The following is a 21,049-nucleotide window of genomic DNA, read 5'->3' as shown; positions in this document are numbered from 1 at the left end:
CCCGGTGCTGTTGGCTCATACCTGTAATAATCCTAGCTACTCACAAGGCTGTGATTTGAGGATTGCCATTTGAAAACCAGCCCAGGCAGGAAAATCTGTGATACTCTTACCCTCAATTAATCATCCAAAACTTGGAAGTGGAACTGTGGGTCAAGTGGTAGAGTGCTAGCCTTGAGCACAAAAGCTCAATGATAGTGCCCAGGCTCTGAGTTCAAGCCACAGAACTCTCTCTCTCTCTCTCTCTCTCTCTCTCTCTCTCTCTCTCTCTCTCTCTCTCTCTCTCTCTCTCTCTCTCTTCTCTCTCACGCACGCGCGCGCGCGCACACACACACACACACACACACACACACACACACACACACACACACACACACACACACACACCCTCATTGAACCAGATTACACCTGTAATCCCAGATATTTATAAGGAAAAGGCAGGAGGATGAGAAGCACAAAGGCAGCCAGGGAACAGTGAACATGACCTGTATTTTTACAACTAGAAATAGCTGAGAAAAAAAGAAAATTGGATTCATCAGAAAATCGATGTCACCGAGCAAACTGTTACCCAAAATGTGGTGACAGATGAACACAGCTCTGGGTGGGTCACTGGTATCAGAAGCTACTGGAGAGAGAAACTGGGAGGGAGGACAATTTCAAGGAAAACTTTGACAAATCTCTCATGCCAGCATGAGAGTAACATGTTTGGAGGTGGCCTCAAGGAGGCTCCACACTTTATTCCAGCTCCAGAGACTGTCAGGGTCAAGGTCCAACCTTGGAGGCTCCTGCAATTTGTTTTAAGAACGGGACAGCTTCTAAACTCTGGTTCCATGTTGGCACGGAAAGGATGTCTCCCCAGGCCTTCTTTTCCATCTGGTCTTAGCTACATAACTTTGACTAATTGGTTAGTTTTTAAAAAATATTTTCATCACCACTTTATAATGTCCATCATGATCCTTTGTGATCTGGTAATGCCTGAATTACCCTCTCAGGCATCACCAGAGGTGGAAATCTAGTCTCTGAGGTTAAAAAAAATTAGAAGAAATTCCAAGTATCTTTTTTTTGTGTGGGGAGGGAGGGGAAACATTTTTCTATCTGCAATGTCAGAAGATTCAGGAGTTAAACCAAACCAAAAAAGAAAGGTCATTTTATTGATCTATTCATGTGCTAGTGGTTTTTTTTTTGTGTGTGTGTCATGTTTCTGTTCTTGAAAGGTAGGATCACTGTCAAAAACAGAGACAAAAATATATGGTTCAATTCTGCTTTATTCATAGATAGAATAGTATCTGTGCCATCTGCCTGACAGTCAAAGGGAAGATACCTCACCTGTCGACTTTTCATGCCCTAAAGTTCTCATACTTGAGCTTCTTTTACCAGAGTCTAGCATAATGCTGTGTGATTGGGTCAGGATGTTTTTAAGCCTTATCCACATTACTCTTAGCTAATATTCCATTCCTTACAGCCATGCTGTGACACTGAAAGAAATGCAATTTTACCAACATTCCCTCTGAATACGTCATTTCTCTTAGAGGAAAATTTTACTTTAGAGAGCTTTGGTGTACTTAATGCTGCCAATGAACTATAAGATCTCATTGTATTTTTAAAAAATTCATTAGAGAAGTTTAAGTAGTGTTAATTTATTTCTTTCAGTTTTGGGATATTCCTTTTAGGATTTTAAAGCAAACTAATTCAAAAGTTGGTAGAGAGTTTGTGACTTGGCAAAATAATTTCTGCTTTTCTCTTTAAAAAGGCCTTCTGAAGTGATTCTTTATAGAGGGTTTCAAATTTACTGTATTTATCATTAGACAGGAAACATTGCCACCAATTTTTAAATGGAATCTTATTAATATAGGAAGTGATATGCAATTTCACCTGGTTTTCTCATCTTAATTTGACTTTTTGAGGTTGAATAGAGAAAGGGTTAAACACAGAAGTCTGGAGATGAATTGCATGGTGTCAGAACTCACTCTAACTTCCTGATCAGCTCTGGGAAAGTTTCTCAATTTGGTTGCCACATCGGTACGATGTATAAATAGCTATAATTGCTTCATAGGGTTGTTATAAGAATTGAGAGTTAATATTTGTGAAATGCCTTAGGGTAATGCCTTGTACATGCTCTCAGCTATACAAAAGATTAGTTTGAATTGATGTCCCTAGGAATCAAGAAAATGGAATTTTAAACCATAGGAATCAAGAAAATGGAATTTTAAACCAAGGACTATTGGGCTCCCCAACTTGAGTGTTTTTTTCCCCCTGCATGCTGCCCTTAATGCTTTGTCATTTCAAATCAGCTCACTTCTGTTCACATACTCACCCAACTAAGCACACTCTGGAATGAGCTCCTGTGTCCTATGAGCATACACTGCGGGGGTTAAGTAATGGCTGTTTGGCAACATGTAGCATGTGGAGATCAGGAATAAGGGAAACCTTTTCTCCTGCTAGGCTGGGTAACAGATGCCTCAAAAATATTTCTGTAGCAAAAGAGAATGAGGATGAGGTGGGAGCTGCAGGTACTCGAGCCCTTAGAGTTGCTTCATCAGCGTTCAGCCTTAGAACTGAGTGAATAATCAAAGCATAGAAAACAAAGACCAGAATCACGTCCCTCCCAAGCACAAGGCAGACCATGCCTAACTGGTAAAACCTGTTAAGAGTAATATCATCACAGGCCTGTCTAATGACCCCAAAGTTAGAGCCCAAGCTGTGGTCAGTTTCCTTGTTGGAGCAGTATTGCTTTTGGCTAGCCAGGACAGGTAACTAGGATGGTCAGCAGGCCATTCCTGAGCACCATAGACAGGGTGGCTTTGATGATGAAATCTTCAGTGACTATGGAAGGGTACTGAAGAGAGTTAAAAATGGCTGTGTATCTATCCACTACTGTGCACAGGAAGATGCCCGACTCCATGCACATGAAAGAGTGGATGGCATAGATCTGAGCGAAACACTCAGAGAAGCAGATGGCCTTTGCATCAAGCCATAGGATGGCCAGGATCTGGGGCATGCTTGTGGTTGCCGGCCAATGTCCACCATAACACGGACACTAAGGAATCTATACATGTGCTGGTACAAGCTACGCTTATGGAGGGTGGTGATTAACATAAGGACATTAGCAAAAATGGAGGGACAAAGGGTGGACAAATGCAGCAGTGGTACTCAATAGACACTATATTGAACGTGGACTACACAACTTGTGGGTGGGGACAGGAGGGAAAAACAGAGAGAGTGAGGGAAGGGGTGGCATTGTCTAAAAAGACATCACCTGACTTGTGAAACTGTAACCCCTCTGTACATCACTTTTATAATAACAATAAAATATACACATTAATAAAAGAACACTAGCAACAAGAGGTGAGAGACAGAGCAGAGCCATAGGTAAGGAGACTGCTGCCGCTCATGTATGCCTGGGAAGCTCATGAGGATGAAGCAGACAGTTGAGATTCAGAGCTGCTGGGGAGATATCCATGTCACGGGATGTGTTGTGCTCAGCATCTTCCTGCGAACTAAGCAGAAACAGAATAAAGCTATGGCTAGCTCTGCTGAGGGGAGGTCGAGGAAGTCCTATAATAACTTGGTTTTTTTCCCCCATCATAATGCATTCTTTTTTAAAAATGCTACTTTAATTTTATTGCAAAGATACTATACAGAGGGGCTACAGATACATGTGAAAGGTGAGTACATTTCTGTCGAGCATTGTTACCCCCTCCTTTGTTTTTCTCCTACTATCCCTTCCCTCCCCCATGTCTCCCACTACCTCCCCCGCCCAAAGTTATAAAGTTCATTTCCAACATACTGTCTTGTGAGTCTCATTGTTGCAATGGGTCATCCTGTGTCCTTGTTTCTCCATTTTGTTATTCCCCTTACCCTCCCGAAAATTAGAGAAATATATAAAAGATGGTAAAATACAGTGACAATAAGGGGGCTAAGTACATGTGACCATATAAGATGATGCTAAGCAAAATGAACCCCAAGATATGGACACAAGAGTTTTATCTTTGTGGTGGCTGTTTTTAATGTACTATGTGATTTTTTTTGTTTCTTTTGTATGTTCTTTCCTGTATGGTATATCTCCTGTTGTCATAATACATTCTTGATCTTGATACTACCAGAAAAGTTCAGATATAAGACAGAACAGCCAAAATAAATTCTAATATAAAGATTTGAATAGAATAAAACCAGAGAAGTATTTATCTTTATGTTCCTGAAATTCTGAGTGAATTTTTTTAAATATAGAGAACATGGACACAAACAAGGAGGCATGTAAGCTAGAAACAACACTTTTATAAATGGTAAAATTAGATCTTTAGAAAGAAAATACATAGCCATAATGAAAATCCTGCCAATGTTTTTGTTCCAGATAGTGTTTTGTGGTTGGCATATGGATTCTTTCCCTTCCTTCCTTCCTTCCTTCCTTCCTTCCTTCCTTCCTTCCTTCCTTCCTTCCTTCCTTCCTTCCTTCCTTCCTTCCTTCCCTCCTTCTCTCTCTCTCTCTCTCTTTTTTTTTTTTGAGTCCGGTTGTGGGGCCTGAACTCTGGGCCTGGGTGCCGTCCCTCAGCTCTTCAGCTCAAGGCTAGCGCTCTACCACTTGAGCCACAGTGCCACTTCCGGCTTTTTTCTTTTTGCTTATGTGGTGCTGAGGAATAGAACCCAGGGCCTCAGGCATGCAAAGCAAACGCTCTACCACTGAGCAACCTTCCCAGTCCCTCTCTTTCTTTCTTGTTGGCAAGTTCAGAGATTTTAGTTCTGGGCCTGGGCACTGTTCCTGAGCCTCAAGGCTAGTGCTCTACCACTTGAGCCACAGAAACACTTCCAGCTTTTTGATTTAATGGGAGATAAGAGTGTCACTGACTTTCCTACCCTGGCTGGCTGTCTACTGCAATCCTCAAATCTCAGCTTCCTGAGTAGTTTAGGATTACATGTGTGAACCATCTGCACTGGGCTGGCATATGGATTCTTGTATTCATACCCCCTTTAATCCGCACCTCCATTCAGATATTCTTTTCATGTAAGGAAACAGAGTGGAATGACTTGCCTAGATAAGAACTATATACTAAAAGCACTAATAACTGACTAAGCAGCAAAAACTTAAATCTTTTACATTTAATGCCAGCTTTCCTTTATCCAATTATAGTCAATATGTCAGTACCCTTTAGCACAATCATTTGTTTTCTCCACTGATTATGATAGTAATGCCAAATGAACTCAGAGAACATTATGTTAATTGAAATATGCCAGACACAGACAGTATCACTCATTTCATCAAATGATCTCACTCACTTGTGGGATCTAAAAATGTTAATCTCATAGAAGGAGAGAGTAGAACTGTGGTTTCCAGAGGCTGCCAGGGTAGTACAGAGTTGCAATTGAATACTAAGAGTAATTTCTGTTGTGCTATTGCACAGTAGGGTAACTTAGTATTGTATATTTATAAATAGTGGAAAAAGAGAGTATTTTTGAATGTCCTTATAGCAGAGATATGACCGATATTTGAGATGACAGACATGCTGATTACCCTGCTTTGAACGATATATAATGTATACTGGCATTGAAACACACATTGTAACTCCATAAACATGTAAAATTATTACATGTCAAACATAACATAAAACAAAATAATACAAAAAGTTATCAGTGCAATGTAGATGGTAGGTATATGAATGTTTACTTTAAATGCATTGTAATTTATATTTACAAATTTTCATGTTGCAAAAAATTAATCAATGCAAGTTAAAAAGCTGTATTATTAATAATTATTTTTATTGTAAAAGATGTAAGGGGAAAAGATTAATAGCAAACTTCTAACTACTTGGAAATTTCTATATGAATCATTTGGAAATGAAACAGGCATTTTCGCATGTATTTCGATATTTTGGTTAAAGTCATTTCATGACTGTTTCTTGTCCTTTTGACTTCTAATCTTCTTTATTCCTTTTTTTTTTTTTTTTTTGGTACCAGCTCTGGAGCTTGAACTCAGGGACTGGGTGCTGTCTTTGAGCTTTTTTGCTCAAAGCTAATGCTCTACCACATGAGACATAGCCTTGTTTTGGGTTGTTTGATCAATTTGAGATAGAAGTCTCTTACAGACTTCCCTGTGTAGGCTAATTTTGAACTGCAATCCTCAGATATCAGCCTCCTGACAGCCACTGGCACCCAGATAATCTCCTCCTCCTCCTCCTCCTCCTCCTCCTCCTCCTCCTCCTCCTCCTTCCTTCCTTCTTCTTCTTCTTCTTCTTCTTCTTCTTCTTCTTCTTCTTCTTCTTCTTCTTCTTCTCCTTCTCCTTCTCCTTCTCCTTCTCCTTCTCCTTCTCCTTCTCCTTCTCCTTCTCCTTCTCCTTCTCCTTCTCCTTCTCCTTCTCCTTCTTCTTCTTCTTCTTCTTCTTCTTCTTCTTCTTCTTCTTCTTCTTCTTCTCTTCCTCCTCCTCCTCCTCCTCCTCCTCCTCCTCCTCCTCCTCCTCCTCCTCCTCCTCCTCCTCCTCCTCCTCCTCCTCCTCCTCCTCCTCCTCCTCCTCCTCCTCCTCTTCTCCTTCTTTTCTTTATCGGTCATATGGCTTGAATTCTGGGCCTGGGTGCTGTCCCTGCACTCTTCAGCTCAAGGCGAGCACTCTACTGCTTGAGCCACAGCACCACTTCTGGTTTTCTAGTGGTTTATTAGAGATAAGATTCTCACAGACTTTTCTGCCCCGGATGTCTTTGAACCATGATCCTCAGATCTCAGCCTCCTGAGTAGCTAGAATTACAGGCTTAAGCCACTGGTGCCCAGCCAGATAATCTTTTTTGTTCTTTTTTTTTTCATTTTATTTTATTTTATCTTTTTTGTTCTTGATATTGTTGATTTTTGAATTGTTAGAGAATATTTTTAGGTAACTGTATCAAAAGTGTACTTAAATATTATATTTTGTGTTACTTAACTGAGCTTTTACTTTATTACCTTTATTTATGAATATCTTTTCCCATCAAATATTTAGGTATTGGGTTGGGAATCTAGTTCTGTGCTAGGGTGCTTGTCTAGTTTCTGAGTTCAATTTCCAGCACTACAGAAACAAAACAGAACTAAATAAGCAATAGGTATTAGGATCTTTCACATCCAATATCCAAGTAAGGTATATTTATAGAATATTATTGTTTATCCCCCATTGGACCAGTTTTCATTTTCTTGTGAGTTTTTAATTTATTAACAAGGAATTAACTTTTCTACTAGTAAGAGATATGTAAATAAACAGATTCAAATAACTAAACAATGAATTCTACATTTCTCACCAAGGGATATAGAGAATATTCCATTTCTAAGAATATGCTATTGGTTATTTCTTTAATTTTTAAAACTTTATTATAAAAGTGATGTACAGAGGGATTACAGTTACATAAGTAAGGTAATGAGTACATTTCTTTACAAACAGCGTTTTCCCCTCCCCCGTTTTCTCCCACTCCTCCCCTTCCCTTCCCCCAAGTTGCAAAGTTCATTTCCATCCTAGTATCTTATGAGTATTACTGTTGGGTTAGTTCACCCTTTGTCCTTTGTCCCACCATTTCTGTGATTCTCCTTCCCTTTCCCAAATCAGATAAACTTATATACAAGACAAACGGTACTGAAATAAAAAAAAAACTGTGACAACAGGAAATAAACCAAAGAAAAAAATGATAGAAAATATAAATAACTGCAAACAGTACACTAAAAAAAAAACCCCAACCTCTTATCTCCATGTCTTGGAGTTCATTTCGATTAGCATCATTATCTATATCTCTCTGTATCTATCTATCTATACAGATATATGTTGATACATGTTCTAAGAATATACTGTTGGTTATTTCTTTTAGTGATTTTTGTGTCAGTAACAGTAACATTAATGCAAAGAAGACTATATTACCTATTATTTTGTTCAGTTTTAAACTCTTTCCATGCATATATTCTCCAAATTAACTTTAGAATTTTTGTGTTGAGTATAAAATAGCATGATAGGTGAATTTTGTAAAAACAACTGACATCTTTATATCATATCTTCTCATTCACAAATATGAATCCTTTCTGCATTTACTTGGAGCCTAAAAAAGTCATTAAAATTATTCTGCACTATGTTGTTCTTACTATGATGATCAGTATTTTGATATGCCTTAGTGAATCAGATTGTTTCTTTGCATTATGCATTTTTTTTTTGGGTCCGGTCATGGGGCCTGAACTCTGGGCCTGGGCGCTGTCCCTCAGCTCTTCAGCTCAAGGCTAGTGCTCTACCACTTGAGCCATAGTGCCACTTCTGGCTTTTTTTCTTTTTGCTTATGTGGTGCTGGGGAATCGAACCCAGGGCCTCAAGCATGCAAGGCAAGCACTCTACCACTGAGCCACCTTCCCAGCCCCTGCATTATGCATTTTAACATACATTTCTGGCATATGGTAACACATTGAATTGATCTTGAATCATTTCTTTTCTATTCAAACACTTTAACTACTTTGTACTTCTTGTAATTAAAAATTTGGTCCTCCTGTGATCTTTTTTAATGTTTTCCCTGTTAGTACTAAGCATTAAGTCTAGTGCTTGGTAAGCACTTTGCCTCTGAACTATATCCCAGTCCTCCTTTATTTTTGTTTTGTATCCTATCAATCAACTAACTGTTGCTGGTAAAGTAAATGCCTTGCATTTATTATTACTATTATTGTTGCTCTTTTTTGAAATATTCTTGCTATGTAGTCCAAGGTAACTTTGAACTAGAGGTTTTCCTGCTTCAATCTAATGCTGAAGAATTACAGGCATAGTTTACCATCCAGCTGTATTTATTATTTTGTGTGTAGTAATGATATGTTTTGCTATTTTATCTACCTTGCTACTTCAATTCCTAAAATTTTTATCATAGATATTTTTTGTAAAATTTCCTAGTTAGACCAGAAAGTTGCTTATATAAGAAATATATTTTAAAATAAATATCACCATTCCTTCATTTTCATTTCATGTCTTTATGGAATGTTTGGGAGTATGTGGCCAATGTTAATAATGCAATGGCATGCATATTGACTTTCTGGTTGGCTTCAAGGTCAAATATCTTTTATCAGACTGACTTAATGATGAATCTTTCACTCAAAGTTAGTTTTAGTTGTAGGAAAGCTGGGGTTAGAGTTTATTAATCTAGTTCTGTTGGTTTATCACTTATTTTTTGACTATCTTAGAGATCAGCTTCTTTTCTCTCATATTTCCTGATTACAGATTTTGCTTCCTGCAAAGAAGAGTCAACTATAGAAGAGAAAGGTAAGATATATAATCAAACTCAGAGATCAGGATATAGATTCATCTCTTAGCATGCAGGCCATTGGACTGGAGTACTTACTGCTTCAGTAGGGGCAATGAAGGGGCTCTGTGGCAGGCAATGTCCTTCTCTGTGCAATGACATAGAACCCTACCTTGGCTTGTCACTCCTGAAGTTTGATGGCTTAGTACAAATTATATCGCTAAGATGCCTGGTTCTGGTGTTCTGCCTTTTGGGCCTTCTTTAGTCTTTCCTAAGTATCCTCAAGGGCTTGGGTTTTACACATTGCTGTGGGAATTAAGACCCAGGTGTTCTTTGAGGTTAGCCATATACTTTTCTGAGAGTATACCCATTTAGCTCTGGTCCCAGGGACAACCTACCAAATAGACAGCTTTTTCATGCCAGGTCCCTAAGATATGCATTCACCCCCATCTGATGACTCATTATAGGAAGGTTCTGAAGTCTTCCTATGTCACATATCTTTTACTACCTGTCTCTTTCAGAGGTTTCATTCACATTTTTCTTGCTTCACAAGCTTCATGAGTAGTAACCTGTTTTACTTCCTCTTATTCATGTCCTGAATATTTTTTTTCTCACCTTACTTTACTTTTTGCCTTGGCATCACACAGATATTGCTCTTGCTAATGATCTCATATTGCAACAAAATAATGAATAATTTTAGAGCTCCACATTATAAGAATCCTCTCTAATACTTGTTCATGTCAATCATCTCCATCTAGGACTCCTTCTATCTTGACTTTACTAATAACATATGTTTAGGGTTAAGGTGGAATAAGGTGATAAAAGAGTTGGTGAGGTAGTAGTAGAGTACTTGCCTATCATGCAAACACCCTGGGTTTGAGTCTCAGCACTGAAAAGAAGAAATTCTCAAACAAAACAAAACAAAACATCTCAGTAGGGGATATATAATAATAAGACTTGGGGAATATATCCTTTCATGCATGTTCTACAAAACTAGGAAAATCGAGGAGATTGGTAAGGTTGGGAGTGGTGAGGGAAAATGATGAAAAAGGTGATATTGATCAAGATACATTGTATTCATAAATGGCATATTGAGTGGTAACCCCTTTTCTTAAATGGTAATCTCAAATACTTAAAGACAACAAAAATAGAATAAAAATGGAAAAAAACTCAGTAAAAGAACTAATCCACAGAGTAAAGAAGTATCCACAGAATGGGAGAAAATAATGGAAGAACATATTTGCCAATCATTCAGCTGATTTGGAATTAGTATTCAGAATAAAGAACTAAAAAAAGGTACTAAGAGAGTAAACAATCCAATCAACAGTGGGAAAATGAGTTGAACAGTTACTTTTCAAAGGAAGTAAAACAAATGGCCAATAAATAAATGAAATAATTGTCCAACATGGCCCTCAGGAAAATATGAATACAATTACATTGAGATTCCATTTCATATCAGAATGGTGATCATCAGGAAAAAAATATTGGTGAGGATGCAAAGGAAAAAGGAATCTCTATACTACTGATGGGAATGTAAATTGGTCTAGCCACTATGAAAATCATTATGGATGGTCCTTAAAACTTATGAATAGAACTACCATATGATCCAACTAAACAACGTCTGGGCATACAGCAGGAAGAATCAGTCAGCTTTCTATAGAGATACTTGTGCACCCCTGTTTACTGTAGAACTATTCACAGCAGCTAAGTTTTTGGATTAGCCTAGGACCTCATAACTAGACGAATTGATAAAGAAAAGGAGACATGCAATGGAGTTTTACTCAGCCATAAAGAATGACATTTTACCGTTTTCAGAAAAAATGGGTGGAACTAGAGATCATCTTGTTAAGTGAAGTACAGTCTAAAAAGTGTCATAAGTTTTCTGAGTTGGGGAAGTAAAAGGACATGAAAGCAAATGTGAGATGGTTATTGATGTGGAGGGAGCATTTTTTACTCACATAAAATATCATAAGGAATCCATTATTTTATACAATTAATATAATTAATATAAATCACTTTCCTTGCTAGAAATATATTCTGCTCTGGTAGATGGTTTTCTATTGAAAATAGAAATTGTGGAATTCTACTCAATTTGATTGTTTTCACCAATCAACTTTCTTAGGGGAAAGATAAATCTACTCAGTGGGTTTCTTCATGACATTAGCAGAACTAAATGGCATAACAATATTGTAGAATATAATTATACTTACTCTTAGGTCAGAGACAATGAATTGGTCATACAGTTGGAGAGCCTTTTATGACTGAATAATAAAATGAACCCCAGGATGTAAAACACTATGTTTTAAAAACTTTATGAGCTTAGAGAGAACCATATTGGCACTCATCAGAAAAACACTCTTGCATTTTAGGATAAGACTAGAGTCAACAAATCAATGCTCTAATCATTTCCTGGAGAAATCTTGGATTCCTACAATGAGTGGTCATGATGCTATTTCAACCATTCAAACTATTCAATTCTATGGACTCTAGCACAATTATTGTTGTATAATTATAACCTCTAACTCCAGAGCATATTCGTCACCTCCAAAAGAAACTATTAAGCAGACTTTCCTAATTTCTCTTTAGGAAATTTCATAAAGATAGGATGAGGTAATATGTAGATTTTTCCTTCTTTTTTTAAAAAAATCTATCACGATGTTTTCAAGATTTATCCATATGGTAGCATATGCTACTAATTCATTTCCTTGCCTTTTGTGGCTGAATGATATTACAATGTATAAATATGCCAAATTTTGTTTCTCTGTTTTTCATTTGATGAAATTTATATTGTTTTAAGTTTTAGGTTATTCTGGTTAAGGCTGCTATGAACTTTCATCTACAGATATTTTTGTGTATAGACATATTTCTAGTTCTTTGGGAGAATCAGGAATGGAATTGCTGACAGACAAGCAACTCTATATTTAATCATTTAAAGAACTTTGAGATTTGTTTCACAAAACAGCTGAGCATTTACAATCACATTAGCAGGTCATGAGTTTTAATCTTTCCACATTTCACCAACATTTATCTGTTTTCAAGTAGAAACACAGGAATTGTACTAGGTCTAAAGTAGTATCTCATTGTGGCTTTGCTTTCCATTTCTCTGATGACTAATTACTTTGGGCATTTTTTTTCCATGTGCTTTTTGGGCATTTTAATAAGTTCTTTGGGGACTGAGATCTGAGGATCACAATTCAAAGTCATCCCAGGCAGGAAAGTCCATGAGGCTCTTATCTCCAATTAATAACCAAAAAGCTAACGTGGAACTATGTGTTAGAGCAAGAATTCTTCCAAGGTAGACAATGAAGACCTCAGGAAGTTAGAGATGCCAGGAATGTGAAATGTCTGCCCAGGAAAACCCTAGAAAAGAGAGGAGCCAGCCCAAGAGAGAGGTCATGTGTCCTGCCAACAGTATGGTCATAATGGCAAACTTGCTTAAGATTTCTTGAGTCACAACACATCACACGTAGCAAAGTCAAATAGAGAACTACAGGATTTCCTGTTTGCCTTGGTGGATGTCAAGTCTTGCTTTAGTCTGATCCTTCCTTCCTATCTTTTATTCTTTCCTTTGGAATGGGAATATTTACTTGGTGACATTGTAGCTTGGAAGTATGGAAGTTGCCCACATGGCTCACAGCTATTACTTTGTTTTGGATGTGAACTTTTGAGCAATGCTGGAGCTACTAAGACAGGACTTTGAAGACGGACTAAATACACTTTGCATCATGAAATGGGCAAAAGCTTTTGGCAGAGAGGTATGGCATGTCATGGTTTGAATATGAAGGGGGACCAAAGGCTCACGTGTTGAATGTTTTGTCTCCAGTGAATGAAAGTATTTTCTGAAGTGCTGTAAATTGGGAGGTAAGGCCTAGCTGGAGGAAGTGGATAATTGCAAGCATGTCCTGAGGAATTATATCTTTGCCTGCACCTTACTATACTTGTGGGCTGCCATGAGTTGAGGAATTCTGCTCTAATACATGATGTCTGTTTTACCACAACCTGGAATCAATGGAGCCAGTTGTTGATGAAACCTTTGAAACAGGGATCTATGATACAGCTTTCCTCCTTTGTTTCCTTGGTGCTTGTTAAAACTATCAAAGCTGATGAACACATTTTTCTTAATCTATTTAAGACATGTCTTCTTTATTAAGGTGTAGTAATTTCATGATGCATGTGCCTCATTGGAAGAAGACGTTGTGACAGTCCAGGAGATGTGAAGTTTACTATGGATCAAAACATGTGCTAATTTTTTTTTTTTGGGTCCAGTCGTGGGGCCTGAACCCTGGGCCTGGGTGCTGTCCCTCAGCTCTTCAGCTCAAGGCTAGCGCTCTACCACTTGAGCCACAGCGCCACTTCCGGCTTTTTTCTTTTTGCTTGTGTGGTGCTGAGGAATCAAACCCAGGGCCTCAGTCATGCAAAGCAAGCACTCTACCACTGAGCCACCTTCCCAGACCAACATGTGCTAAATTATAGAGGAAGAAATACTGAGTAGAAGGAGAGATCAAACTGCAATACAGTTGTTACAAAGCCTCAGTCAACTTGCTATGGAGCTCTGGAGGAAATGTTGCCTTTCACAGTTTTTTTCACATCAGATTTCTATGACCAGCTATTAATCTCTCACCTTTCAATGTCACTGGTTGGACATTCCAAACGTTTTTATTTTTGTTTTATTTTGGGTCCGGTCGTGGGCCTAAACTCTGAGCCTGGGCGCTGCCCCTCAGCTCTTCAGCTCAAGGCTAGCGCTCTACCACTTGAGCCACAGCGCCACTTCCGGCTTTTTTTTTGCTTATGGGTGCTGAGGAATCGAACCCAGGGCCTCAAGCATGCAAGGCAAGCGCTTTACCACTGAGCCACCTTCCCAGCCCGCAAACATTTTTAAATAGCTAAGGCTATACATCAAGGTAGTATTCTATGCTCGTCCTATGGATGCTTCCTTCTTATTACTTTGCAATTTTACTCACCTTCTGTAGATCAGATCTTTCTGGACTTTGATCATTCTAGGTGAGAGGTTATTTCCCATGCAGGAATCTTCTTGTGCCTAGATCTAGGATCTTGGCCCCTCTTGGCACCTGGAGTATGCTGTTGAAAATATTCCCTGTAGGGGATATTCTCTGGGGCATCAATAAAAGGAAGAGACCTTGTTAGAATTTTGTCTGAAGAGCAGGAAGAAGTACTAATTGGTATCTAGGTGCTAGGAACTTCATCTTGGATCCCTACAGATAGTGTTTGAAAAGGTGCCATTAAATACACTATTCTTGGGGCCTGGCTGATAGTTACCTTCTCACTGACAGTTTCTCAGAGCTGCTCTTTGGTGAGTAATGGCTGAGGGTACGCCCAAAGAAGATAGATACATCTACATTTCTCCAGTCTCCTAACATTTGGGCAATCTAATAGCTTATCTTAGATGAATTTGTATGCTTTAAATATCACTAAGAAAAATATTCAACAAATTTGTAGGCAATACTGTGTGAGAAGATACCTAGAACAATCAAGGGAGAATTGAGAATCTGAAAATCCCTCACTCGAGAGAAGAGAAACATTCTTCTAGTCCTGTGTTAGGAATAGGCTATTTGGAAGTCTGGACCTCAGAAAGACCAGAAAGTGAGTTATAGGAAAACACTTATGAAGCCATCTCTGAATCAAGTCTTCAAATTCTCTGGCTCTATGCCCATTACCTTTCTTTACCTACTTCCTTGGTCAGTCTATCTATCTATCTATCTATCTATCTATCTATCTATCTATCTATCTATCTATCTATCTGTCTGTCTGTCTGTCTGTCTGTCTGTCTGTCTGTCTGTCTGTCTGTCTGTCTGTCTGTCTATCTCCATCTCTCTATCTTTCTATTGATCCTTCTATAGATATACTTGAGCTTTCTGAGTTAGATTCCTTTGAGCACAAGAATGTACTAAGAGTAATTTTCTGAGTCCTGAGGGGATAGTTGAGACATCAGATACAATTATTTCTTACAGTGTTCTGAAGATAGAGGCTGATGGATGGGTAGTTTTGAGGATAATTTGAGACAGATGCCAAGTGATCAGGGTCACAATTATAGTTCTTTTTTTTTCTTTTGCAAGAACATAATGAATTTTGGATGCTAGTGGGTTTTTTAAAATGTAATTTTATTGTTACTATTAAGGCATTGTACAGAGGTATAGAGAGGTTACTGTTTCATAAGTCAGGTAATGAATACATTCATTTTCTTTCCTTTTTTCTTTCTTTTATTTTTTTTTGTTGGCTGTGGGGCTTGAACTCAGGGCCTAGGTGCTCTCCCTGGGCTTTTTTGCTTAAGGCTAGCACTCTACCACTTTGAGCCACAGCTCCACTTCCAGTTTTCTGGTGGTTAGCTGGAGATAAGAGTCTCTTGGACTTTCCTGCCTGGGCTGGCTCTGACCTGTAATTCTCAAATCTTAACCTTTTGAGTAGCTAGGATTATAGGCATGAGCCACCAGTGCCCAGCTTATAAGTACGTTTCTTTTTGGACATTTTCATCCCTTTCTTTGCCTTCCCATCCCTGTCTACAAGTTGCACAGTTCATTTTCCACATAACATTGACTGAGTCCCATGGTTGCATTTGTTCATGTCTCCCTCCTCCATTTCTGCATCATCAAGACAGAAAAAACACCAAACCAAACCAAAGCAAGAAACAAAACATAAAAACAAACACCACTACTGCCATGAACAACAAAACCCCCCAAAGGTTTGAATTTCTTAGAATTTGTTTCAATAAATAGTATTTTAAATGTTCAGAGGTGTTATGCCTTCGAGTTCATTCCCTAATATTATCTTCCTTTAGTTTCACTGTTTTTGTGTGAATGCCTAGAGTCTTATGCTCTGGTGTATTTTATTTTATTTTTGATTATTTTTACTATCATTAAGTAGCTGTACACAGGAGTTACCATTCAACAAAGCACTTTAGGAATACAGTATGTCTTGATCATTGTTGTCCCTTTCAACATTCTCAGCCATTTCATCACTTTTCTTCATATTTAGGTTATATGTTGAATTTTACCATTTAACAAAGCAGTTGATATATTCAATGCATCGTGACCTGTGTCATCCCTTCAACATCTTCACCTCCCTTGATCCACCCCTTCCCTTATTTTTTCTCATTTCTGTGGTATATACAACACATTCTTGCCTTCATTTTCCACCCTTCCCACTTCATCTAGCTTCTGCATATGAGAGAAAACATGCCATTTGTCTTTCTGAGCTTGACTTACCTCACTTACTATGATTTGTTCTAGGTCCATTCATTTCCCTGCAAATGACATAATCTTATTCTTTCTAATGGATGAATAAAATTCCATGCATAAAAATACCACATTTTTTGGATCCACTCATCTATTGTAGGACATCTGAGCTGTTTCTATAAGTTGGCTATTATAAATAGTACAGCAATGAACATGAATGTACAAGTGCCTTTGTGGTACCCTAACTTGTAATGTTCTGGGTAGATAATGGAGAGTGGTATGATTGAGTCAAAGGGGAGTTCTATGTTTTGAGGAACATCCAAACTGCCTTCTAGCGTGGTCACACAATTCCTTTTATAAAAGCTATTTTTATTTGAAAATGCTAAAAACAGAGGGGTTATAGTTACATAAGTCAGGCAAAGTGGACATTTTCTTTTGGACAATGTCACCATTTCCCCAACTCTCTCCCAGTTTTTCCCTTCCATCCCACCCACAAGTTGTATCATTCATTTTCAACATAGTGTCCAGTGAGTACCATTGGTACATTTGTTTACCCTTTGTCACTCCATTTTCTGTGCCCCCTTATACTCTCAAAGAGAGATAACAAATGAACAAACTAGACAAAAGAGAAGAAAACAAAAACATCAAAAAGAAAAGAAAAATCCCTCTTGTTTTCTTTTCCCAGAGTTCATTTCAATAGGTATTATTTTGTATGCTCAACCATAGATAGGCATTGTACCTTTCTGTTCCTCTTCTAAGAGTATTCTCCTATGGTTTCAATGTGTATGAGTGCCTAGAGACCTGTATAATTTATTATATTCCAATGTGTTTTAGATCTAGTGGTTGCACAATTCTTGACTCTTCCTCTGACCCTCCTAAAATCACACATTGGAGTTCCAGAGAACAAAGTGTTATTGGGAAGAAAGAAAGCAGCATTGTGGGAGAGGGGGTAATATCTTTGATTGGATTGATCCAGCTCATCTGCCCATGAAGTGCTGGTTATCTCTAAATTTTTATTTATTTTATTTTATTTTTGTCGGTCGTGGGGTTTGAACTCTGGGCCTGGGTGCTATCTCTGTGCTCTTCAGCTCAAGGCTAGCGCTCTACCACTTGAGCCACAGTGTCACTTCCAGCTTTCTAATGGTTTATTGGAGGTAGGAGTCTCACAGACTTTTCTGCCTGGACTGGCTTTGAACCATGATCCTCAGATCAGCCTCCTGAGTAGCTAGGATTACAGATATGAGCCACCGGCACCTGGCCTATCTCTAAATTTTGTAAGCCTCTATTATTCTCTGTCAGACAGCTCCCAAGTCCATCACTTATTACATAAGATAGAATGAAAATAATGATGATAATAGTCTTAACATTTGACATTAACTTTTATATGTTATATTTCATACAATTTTTCAAAATGACATAGATATTGGTATGGCTAGATACTTTGCTTAAGGTTACAACTGACAGCCGGGCTCCAGCAAAGTTTCTTGGTCATTTAAAAACTCTGATGTTTCTCAGAAAGAATGACATTGCTCCATTTGTTAGGAAATGGAAAGACTTGGAAAAAATTATATTAAGTGAAGTAAGCCAGGCCCAAAGAAACATAGGTCCCATGGTTTCCCTTATTTGCAATATCTAGTATATGTCTGAGTCAAGCAGAAAAGGTCAGATAAGGTTATGTTAGGGAAATGAACCCTAAGATATGTATTCAAATGTTTTTTTCTTTCATGTGATTGTTTCTGACATATTTATAAGATTATTTCTTTGTTGCTTTGTATGTCCCTCCCCCACAGTTGATGTCGGTATAATTTGTGGAGGGGAAGGGGAAAAACAAATCGTTTAAATAGGGATACAGGTGGACCCATTGCAACAATGAAATGTACAAGTAGTTATGTCGAAAACGAACTTTACAACTTTGATGGGGGGGGGAAGCAGGGAGGATTGAGTGGGGGGGGCAGGGTGGGCGGATGGGAAGGGATGAGAAGGGGAAACAAAGGAGGAGGCTACAATGGTTGATAAGAAATGTACTCATGGGGCTGGGAAGGTGGCTCAGTGGTAGAGTGCTTGCCTTGCATGCATGAGGCCCTGGGTTCGATTCCTCAGCACCACATAAGCAAAAAGAAAAAAGCCGGAAGTGGCGCTGTGGCTCAAGTGGTAGAGCACTAGCCTTGAGCTGAAGAGCTGAGGGACAGCGCCCAGGCCCAGAATTCAGGCCCCACGACCGGACCCAAAAAAAAAAAAAAAAAAAGAAATGTACTCATTATCTTGCCCATGTAATTGTCACCCCTCTGTACAGTATTTTCACAATAAAAAAAATAAAATTCCCCCCCAAAAAACTCTGATGTTTCAAATGCAGTGACACCGGACACTTTGTTGAAAATGAACTATACAACTTGTGGGGGAGGGGAGCTGGGAGAGGAAAAACTGGGAGCAAGGGAGGGAAGAGGTGATACTGTTCAAAAATAAATGCACTCATTACCAGACTTATGTGACTATAACCCCTCTGCAATCACCTTTATGATAAAAATAAAAATAAATTAAATACATTTTTTAAAACTCTGATGTTCACCTCCCCCTCTCTCTTTCTCTCCGCACCTTGTTAAAAAATTAACCAAAATGAAATCTGTTGACTTTTTCCTGAGAAGTTTGGACACAAGTGCAGTGGTGGTTTGGGTGCGAGTGAGGCTGTGTATGCAGAGTTCTCAGTCTCTATGTCCCTGAATCTCCCCTTTCTGCTCTTCTTTGCAGTGGCCTCTCTTCTTCTGTGTGGGTGAGGACATGGCTCTTCCCAATAGTTCTCATTTCTTCCCACCTCTTGACTGGCGTTCCAGGACTGACTGCAGCCCACGTGTGGATCTCACTTCCCTTTTGCTTCATGTTTTTCCTGGCACTCACTGGGAATGGTGCTCTCATGTCCCTCATCTGGACAGACCACAGGCTTCACCAACCCATGTTTTTATTTCTTGCTAGGCTCTCATTTGTCGATCTGGTTCTCTCCCTCTCCACTCTGCCCAAGATGCTGGCTATTTTCTGGTTTGGTGCTACAGCCATCCATTTCCACTTCTGTCTTTTTCAGATGTTTTTAATTCATTCATTCTCGGCCATGGAGTCAGGGGTGCTTGTGGCCATGGCCTTTGATCGCTTTGTGGCCATCTGTAATCCACTCCGTTATGCAATCACCCTCACCCCTGGGGTTGTCAGCAAGATTGGAGGCCTGGTGGTGCTGCGAGGTGTGGGGTTGACCCTCTTCTTTCCAATTCTGGCCCAGCGGTTATCCTTCTGTGGCTCACATACAATTGCCTATACATACTGTGAACATATGGCCGTGGTGAAGCTGGCCTGTGGGGACACGGCTGTGGACAGCTTCTACGCCTTTGCGGTGGCACTCTTTCTTGGCGTGGGGGATATGGCCTTTATTGCCTACTCGTATGGACAGATTGAGAAGACTGTTCTGCATTTTCCCTCACCTGAGGCACGTGCTAAAGCCAGTAGCACCTGCACGGCCCATGTCTGTGTCATCCTTTTCTTCTATGGACCAGGCTTTCTTTCTGTCGTCATGCAGCGCTTTGGGCCACCCACTGCCTCTTCTGCCAAGGTTCTCCTTGTGAATCTGTACCTGCTCTTCCCTCCTGCTTTGGATCCTATTGTCTATGGGGTCAAGACAAAGCAGATCCGGGAGCATCTGTTCACAATTATCCACCCAAAGTGGAACCAGTCTCATTGAGAATAATTTTTATCAACTGGCCCTCAAGTCTAAGTGGTCTTACCTATAGGGTAGACACCTCACAGCTCAGATTACTTGCCTGATGGGGAGATGGAAGAGAAAGCTCACGATGTTATTCTGAGAGGCTGTTGAAAAATATCTTTTGTCACTTAGGAAATATCTTTTGATTACTGTGATGTTTAGATTTTAGGATGAAAGACTCAGACAAGCTGTAATACCTCAATGGATGAATAAACATGTAGGTTTTTATACTTTAAAAATGTTTTATTGGGCAAGCCGCTGGTGGCTCACATCTGTAATCCTACCTACTCAGGAGGCTGAGATGTGAGGAATGCTGTTCAAAGCCAGCCTGTGCAGGAAAGTCCGTGAGGCTCTTATCTCCAGTTAACTACCAGAAAGCTGGCAGTTGCCTGTGGCTCAAAGTGGTAGAGTACTAGCCTTGAGCTAAAGAGCTCAGGGGCAGCACCCAAGGCCAGAGTTCAAGACCCTATGACTGACAGAAAAAAAGTTTTAATGTTAATATAAAGGAGGTGTACAGAAGAGTTATAGTTATGTAAGTCAAAGAGAATATTTCCTTTTGGATTATGTCACCTCATCCCTCACTTTCTCCTAGTTTTTCCCTTCCATCCCCACCCACAAAATGTATAGTTCATTTTTAACATATTATCCACCCCGTACCTCCAAAGACATATTAAGGAACAAACAAGACAAAAAGAAAAGAAAAGAAGAACAACAACAAAGAATAAACCTCTTGTTTCCATTTCCTGGAGTTCATTTTGATATATATATATATATATATATATATATATATATATATATATATATATAATATGATCAGATACACATAGGTATTGTACCTTTGTGTTCTCCTTTTTTATGCTTTTATCTTTTTCTCTTCTAAAGATTTACAACACATATTTGTTGACAATATAAA

The 21,049-nt window shown here is 39.0% G+C and overlaps 2 protein-coding genes across 2 annotated transcripts; one reads left to right on the top strand and one right to left on the bottom strand.

The window, feature by feature from the left end:
* Positions 1-2,315: 2,315 nt before the first annotated feature.
* On the bottom strand, positions 2,316-4,979 carry Or56b4 (olfactory receptor family 56 subfamily B member 4). The gene is given in 7 exon segments (XM_070035379.1): positions 2,316-2,366; positions 2,368-2,439; positions 2,441-2,526; positions 2,529-2,748; positions 2,750-3,009; positions 3,012-3,146; positions 4,958-4,979. Coding segments are annotated over 7 exon segments (846 nt in total).
* A 6,019-nt stretch (positions 4,980-10,998) lies between these two features.
* Positions 10,999-20,115, top strand: LOC138836606 (olfactory receptor 52K1-like). The gene is made up of 2 exons (XM_070035378.1): positions 10,999-11,099; positions 19,140-20,115. The coding sequence occupies exons 1-2, from the start codon at positions 10,999-11,001 to the stop codon at positions 20,113-20,115; spliced, it is 1,077 nt and encodes a 358-aa protein (XP_069891479.1).
* Positions 20,116-21,049: the final 934 nt, after the last annotated feature.

Source organism: Dipodomys merriami, unplaced genomic scaffold (genome assembly GCF_024711535.1).
Source record: "Dipodomys merriami isolate MVZ:Mamm:240054 unplaced genomic scaffold, mDipMer1.0.p SCAF_25, whole genome shotgun sequence".
Lineage (NCBI taxonomy): Eukaryota > Metazoa > Chordata > Mammalia > Rodentia > Heteromyidae > Dipodomys > Dipodomys merriami.
The sequence above is the reverse complement of the archived record's forward strand: the minus strand, read 5'-3'. Positions and strand labels throughout refer to the sequence as shown.

Bases quoted from the DNA above. Each gene is read 5' to 3' on its own strand.
- LOC138836606 (XM_070035378.1), top strand. From the start codon at position 10,999: ATGACATTTTACCGTTTTCAGAAAAAATGGGTGGAACTAGAGATCATC. The intron at 11,100-19,139 runs GTAAAAGGACAT...TCTTCTTTGCAG, and splicing joins AAGTTTTCTGAGTTGGGGAA to TGGCCTCTCTTCTTCTGTGT.